Genomic DNA, 7319 nt, shown 5'->3' on the forward strand with positions numbered 1-7319 from the left:
ACTCTGTGCCTTGCACTCTCACTCCTTGAATCAAACCCTGACTGTTCACCCTTACTTATAGAGAGAAGCCTCCAAGGTTGAAACCAAACCAACCAAGCCAATCTTCTTCTTCTTCAAACAGAACCGGTTCGACCAGAGAGAGAGAGAGAGAGAAGAGATAACACATGCAAAACCCAACATGCAATTACCTCTAGTCCTTCCTTGGTCACCAATCTTCATCAATCCGAGCCCTTCATCCTTGCCTTGCTCTCCAAGATGAATTTCTAGCCCTTGATGCTCCATGATGATGATAGCTTCATTTGCTCCAATCTCTGCCTCCTCCATCACGTAGTCACTGTAGCTACCTCCTGTGATGGTTGATCAGAATTAGAGACAAGCCATCCCTCCAAGGATCTTCTTCTCTGACCGAAATCTTCTCTTCCATTTTTGGTATGGAGAAGCCAAGATCTCTTTACAAAATCTTACCACAAGTGAATGAGAATCTTAGCCACATCATACTTTTAATTTGCTTTTTCTTGCCATCATTGTGATGGTCTTGTAGCGTGCATCTTCATCTCTTCGGTGTCTAGCCATAGCCTCCATGCTTTCTCTGTAATGATATGACCGAAGGTAGAAGAAAGATGAGAGAAAAGATAGAGCTAGAAGAAAAGCAATTAGATGTAATTGAACAAATTAATTGAAATGTGATTGCTTTTACTTCCCTAAGTAGCGTGTAGCATTAAAGCCATCTATCAAATCAATGACAATTTCTCTCTCATAGTTCTCATGTATTAACTTCACTTTAATGAAATTTGAATTCCACCACATGGTAAATTGAGATCCGTTGAAGGCAAAATATTTGCTTTCTCTCAATAGGTTTCGGACCAAGCATTGGATCTTTGGTTTAATATGGGCTTAATAATGATATTAATAGGAACTGACCCAATTAAACAATTCAGCCAACATTTATTTTATATAAGGCTGAATTTTAATTTTATATTGGGCTTTGGTTTTTCTTTTCTATTTGGCCCAATATAAACCTGCATTGCAAAATTATTTTAATCAACATATGAAAATTAAAATCAAAATAATAATCTTGCAATCAATCACATTTATAATGTTTGATCATCACTTAAATTAAAATAGAGTTTTCCAAACTCATCAAATATTATTATTAGAAAAGATTTGTATTAATATTTTGTATTTTTATTATTTATTTTTGTTTTCTTTTTTGAGAATTAAGGATAGAGGATACAATTTGGTAATTTGGATCAATACCTTAAGGTATTTTTAGTGTATTTGAAATTTAAGTAGTTTGAGTGGAGGGTGCAGTCATTAATATAACATCTCATTTAAATTTTGGTTTAAGTAAAAACATCACCTGTTTTATATTTCTATTGTGTTTCTTAGGGAAAAACATCACCAAAATTCTGTATCTTATTGATAATTACTCTTACTTTTTAAAGACTTTTTAATAGCACATTTTCATGAAGTGTTTTAATGATACATATATGGTATTAATGAAAGTAAAAACATGGTCAAGTTGAAGAATGAGACAATAACACTTGAACTATTTGAATTGTAAGGTCGAACGTCTTGAGCAAAAGCTATTGTGAACGAAATAAATCAATTCCGTTTAAAAAATAAAAAGAAAGAAGTTGCATAACAGGCATTCCGCGGGCAAGAGCATTATCCCTTGAAACTTGTGCAGACACTACATTCCCTTTATTTTTCGAGCATCACCCTCTGCTAACTCCATGTATAAATGTAATCACTTGAAAATAACAGAAATGGGGGTCCTAACAGTGTGTTTCTGAGATATCCATGTGAGAGCACCTTGAGCAAAGCTATGGTTTCCTCTATTTTCTCTCACTTGTGGAATAAACTCCACCGAATATGTAACCTTCTGATTCAACTCACTGAACCTTATCTGAGAAGGGTTTACGCTCACACCCAAACCAAAAGGCACATCAATATCCACACTATAGGTTGAATTTGCTGGTCCAACATTGGTCAACGTTCTAGTGTAGTATTGTGAAGTAGTCCCCAATATAATAGAAAATGAAGGGTAGTTGAGTTGTGCTTCTGCTATGACCTTAACATTGGCACACACCACTTTCCTTTGAACAAGAATTCCAATCTCTCTGTCCGTGTAACTCAATCCACAGAGATAAGGAATGTAATCATCAGGGTGGATATCATAAACAAGACCAGGATCATTTGCTCTATTAGGGTTAATATGTCCTGCACCGGTTGCAAAAATGTCAGCGTTCAAATGCCTTTGATCCACAATGGGTAGGCCTCCGAGGTTCTTTGTATCCGCAGTGGTCATGATAGCTGATTTAATAGCTGCCGGAGACCAATCAGGATGCGCGCTTTTGAGTAAAGCCGCAATGCCGCTGAGGTGAGGGCATGACATTGAAGTGCCGGAGACAACATTGTACGATGGTACTTTGTTGTCTACGGAGACACCCCATGCTGCTAGAATATTCACCCCGGGTCCAATTATGTCTGGTTTCAAGATTCCAGGGCTTTCTTGGCTTGGACCCCTTGAAGAGAAGAAAACAACTTCTGGTGCAAGTGAATCACCAATTATTGTTCCTTCAAACAAGATCGTTGCTTGTGCTGTGCTTGATGAGTTTATGTAAGATTTGATGGCGAAACTTGCGCCAAAGCCTACTTGCACTGCAGGGAGAGGGTAAGCGGTGGTGGGGGTGCTGTAGCCAACGATTTCTGGGCTGGTCAGAATCACGGCGGCACCACCGGCTCTCAGAACTTCTTGTCCTTTGAGAACACTTGAAATCTTACCTAAATCGCAAACCACAACCTTTCCTTTGACATCAAAATTGTCTAAGGATCCGGGTGTGCAGAAAGCAGATTCATTGTTTCCATTTAAACCAGGATACACAAGTGGCAATAGCTCTGACGAAAAGTTACTGGGCTGGAACAAAGTTTCTCCTTGATATTTTGCACCGTTTCCAAGCTTTGCTAGTGCTGCTATTTTTCTGTCAATGGTGCTTGCACCAACGGTGAGAATCCATGGAGCTTCATTTGACAAAGTGCCGTATTCAGGACCACTGTTAGCGGCCGAGCAACTGACGAAAATCCCGCTTTGGATGGCTGAAAAGGCGCCGATCGCAATTGGGTCGTCGAAGAACGGAAGAGAGCCTAAACCAAGGGACAAAGAGAGAACATCTACGCCGTCTTCAATGGCAATGTCCATTGCAGCTAGAATGGCACTTTCTGTGCACCCGACTTTGTCATTGCATACTTTGTACATTGCCACGTGTGCACCGGGTGCCATCCCAGCTGCAGTTCCCTTAGCATTGCCAAAAACACCGGCATCTTCCACAAATGCTCCGGCTGCCTCTGCAGCCGTATGCGTTCCGTGGAAGAAGTTTTCGAAAGGAGGCTCTTCAAGGGCTTCCTTGAGAAGATTTCTTGCACCAACGAGCTTGTTGTTGCATGTTCTTTGTCCCGTGAATTCGCAATGACCTTTCCATTTGGTCGGTGGAGGCGGCATTCCTTCGTCGTTGAAGGAAGGATGGTAGGGGAATATTCCGGTGTCTATAACTCCGATGATAACGCCTCTTCCAAGGTTGGAATCTTTCCACAACCCTTGTCCCTGACGCAAACCCAAGAAAGATGGAGTGTGAGTTGTGTGAAGAGTGAGGGTTCTTTCAGGTCTTGCTGAAACAACTTCCTCTTTCTCTTCCAAAGCTTTGGCTTCTTCTGGTGTCAACCTCACGGCGAAACCAGAGACCACGTTGCGGTAAGAGAAAACCATACGATCCTGAATGGAGGTTGCAATGGTTTGCGGCATAAGTGTTTGGTACCAGCCATGCAACTCTTCTGATTGAAGAGAGACGCCGTTGTTATTCCTTTCTGGCCTACTGACATGAACAATGTAGGTTCGTAACTCACTTTGGTGGCCTTTGTTTTCTTCTATGAACTCTTCGGCCATTGAAGTTGGGTTGCAAGTAAGCATGAAAACGAGGGCAATGAGCAAGATGGTTTTCTCCATGGTTTGGAATTTGATGGAGAAAATTAAGGTTAGTGTAATAAGAATGCTAAACCATGCACGTATATATAAAACACAATGATGTTGCGTACAGCTGAAAAGTAAACATAATTGCTTCGTGATTAACGATTGCTAATTGACCATTAGCTTTGTTACTACTTGGAAACAAATTGAGAAGTGCAATTAGCAGGCTTGTGACGGTTTGATCAATAGGTTTTGTAGTGCCAATTGCAAGGTGCAGATGTTGCATGTGAAACCACAAGCTAAGTGACAAAAGATGTAGTTAATTAAGGTATGATAAACGTTTAATAATAATAAATTATTAGGCCATTTGCATGGTAATGCCCGCTAGATTTTGTTGATCTCCTTGCTTGGAAGGAGCTACAATGCAAAGCAATCAGGGAGGGAGAATTTTTTATGAAAAAGTATAAGTAAATAACGTAAATGTTGAATAACTTAAACAATGATTTTAAAAATAAAAGTTAAATTAATTATTAAAATTAGATTTTCAATTTATTAGAATAATTAATTTTTAAATTTAAATTATTAAGGTTAGACAACGTAATCTTCTCTTAATATACCGTTATATTACATTTTCATTCTATCTCAACCCTCTTTCGTTTTTTCATTCACATTGTCATTTTCAGTCCTCCCTTCCATTACTCAATCTGACATTTCTCTACTTCTGTTGGTCAGTCAAACGCGTCTTCTCCTTTGATGCTCAGTCCAATGCGCCTTCCCTACTTAGCACTCACTCCCTCGTTCTTTTACTCCCTTGTTTTTTTATTTCCCTTGCAGTCCTTATATCAACGCTTAATTGCTCATTACTCGATAATTAATAAAAATATAATAACAAAAAAGACAAAGACATAACTTCATTATTCACTTTGTCGCTGTCGGTAGTTGTTAAACTGTTGAAGGAGCAGTAGTAGTGTTAGTCATTGCATCGTTTTTACCATGACCTTTCAGTGAAGCTATTTTAATAGCCAGTTCAGGATAGTCATTTTAATAGATATGTGGATGGTTATATATTTATTTGATTGGATTGGGTTTAGTTATATATATATAATTAAAATATAGTGGATGTTCAATTTCCTATGTATGCGAATGATTATTTTTATCCTTAAATGGATAGTAATTTTTACTAGAAATGAGCGACGTTGGTGACAGTGTCTGGCAAGCCAAGCAGCGACAGCGATGAAGAGTCCGGCGGCGCCGTTCGTTTCCGGTCTGGAGGAGAGCAACGTCGGTGAGGGTCTTTGTTGATGCACCAACGACAACGAAGAGGGTCGCGGCGGCGATGATGGAGATGGTTGGTGACCAAGTGACTGCAGCAACTGTAAAAGATTTGGGGGAGAAGCTTGCTTTAATAAATTAGAGTATAATAGATGATTAAAATTTTTGAATTATTAAATAAGATTTTTTGATTGGATAATTTGAATAAAGTGTTTTTTTTTTAATTTTTTGGATCAAATTTTTAGTTTGTTGTTCACATTATTTAAATTTTTCGTTGTTTATATAGTAGAGTATTTTTTTTTTAAATTTTAGACCAACAAATAATGAGCATTTGCAAAAAAATGATTAATAAAATTAAAACTTCATACTACGCACGTGAGACATTTGAAAAAAAATGATACCTACTAACTGAATAATGACTAAATTTAATTAAAATTATTGGTCATTATGACTTTTTTGTATTATAAATTAGTTGTTTATAAAATTTATATTAAATATGTGACTTTTTTTTCATATATTATTTTTTTTACACATAATATTAATATTTTTGGTGTTACTTATATGGTACCACCGGGACATTGCCATATGTCATTATTGGCATCGCTAATTAAGTTCTAGATACTATAGGTAAGAAATTAAAGGCATAAGTTATCTTAAAACTAGAACGTGACCCAAGGCCTGCATTCTGCAAGGCTTGGAAATATACGTAAAAGATATAAGATGATGTTTACTCATTGTAAAACTAATGTTGGTTTATTCTCACTTCTCATTATACCGATTGATATGTTTATTAAAAGGACAACGCCAGATAACCAATGATTTATTTAACTAACATAAATAATGGACTTTGAAAGTAGTCCATTTTAACTAAAAGACACTATAACTTAATTTTTTTTCAAATTTCAATTTTAATTATTTCAATTTTTACCAATCTTAATAAGCTATCCTTTTTTGACCTAGTAGTCAAAATCGTTTCCCCTACCCCCAAATTTGAACGTGCATTCACTGAGGAGAGCACTCAACGCCAGCGCTCTTCCGGCAAAGTGAACAACCGTCCGAACCAAAGGCCTTGTCGTTTACAAGTTCTATCCGTCCAGCCTCTCCGCTGCTGCCATCATCCGTGGAGCCTCCGTCGTGCAGCAACCGAGCGGTCGTCGACGTGTAGGAGACACCCCCATCCCCGCCCGCGTTCCCCGCACCGGCGACGTCACCCATCGCCGCCCGCGTCCTTCATCACCACAAGGGCCGTCCGTGTCTCCCGCGCCGCCCGCATCCTCGCTGAAGGCCCGGTCCTGCTGGCGTTCCGTTTTCCTGTTCGATGCCTTCTCAGGTCAGTGAAAGGTTATCTGTGTTTTTTACTGATTATATGTTCACAAAATTGTTTAGTTGATTGTTTCTTTTGAACCGTTGTGCTGCTTGTGCTCATTGATTGAATTCGGATATGTTCTGTCCCCGGGTGTTTGGAAGTCACGAATTAGTTTCAAGCACATTGTTTTGATTAATTTTGTTTTCTTGAAGTATGAGTTGTTTATACAATTTAAAAGGGATGATATTTCACTATGTGAATGGATGGTTGTAATTATTAAAGAGAATGTAAAATTTGTTTCTTGGGACCTAATTTTTGCTTCAGTTAGGTAACCAACCACTACTAGAAAATTAGTTATTACAGACGGATATTTCCGACGGATTTTATCCCACGGAATTACAGACGAAATTTCAGAGAGATTTTTTTGTCAGAAAACAAAAAAAATGAATTAGCATAAATTACAGACGGAAAATAGAATCTGTCAATAATTATGTCGGTAAAATTAATTTTTTTCGTGAGAAATGGTTACAGACGGAAAATTCGTTTGTAATTAAATAGACAAAATATTGCATTTTATTAACTTATTACAGACGGAAAATTCATCTGTAATTTAAAATTTTCCGTTGAAAAATTTTAATTTAGACCTAACTTCATCCCTACCCTATCGACGTCCTTTCACATACACAAAATCACAATCAAACGAGTTGTTCCTCTCTCCTTCAATGAGCTTCTCCGTCGGCACGAGCTTCTTCTTCTCCTTTCCTCACTCACAGCGCC

The 7319-nt window shown here is 38.0% G+C and overlaps 1 protein-coding gene across 1 annotated transcript; it reads right to left on the reverse strand.

The window, feature by feature from the left end:
* Nucleotides 1-1750: 1750 nt before the first annotated feature.
* LOC107640183 (subtilisin-like protease) lies at nucleotides 1751-4003 on the reverse strand. Its single transcript, XM_088488711.1, has one exon. It carries the CDS (start codon nucleotides 4001-4003, stop codon nucleotides 1751-1753), a length of 2253 nt encoding a protein of 750 aa, XP_088344837.1.
* Between the last annotated feature and the right edge of the window lie 3316 nt (nucleotides 4004-7319).

Source organism: Arachis ipaensis, chromosome B5, assembly GCF_059453495.1.
Source record: "Arachis ipaensis isolate K30076 ecotype BB chromosome B5, ASM5945349v1, whole genome shotgun sequence".
Taxonomy (NCBI): Eukaryota; Viridiplantae; Streptophyta; class Magnoliopsida; order Fabales; family Fabaceae; genus Arachis; species Arachis ipaensis.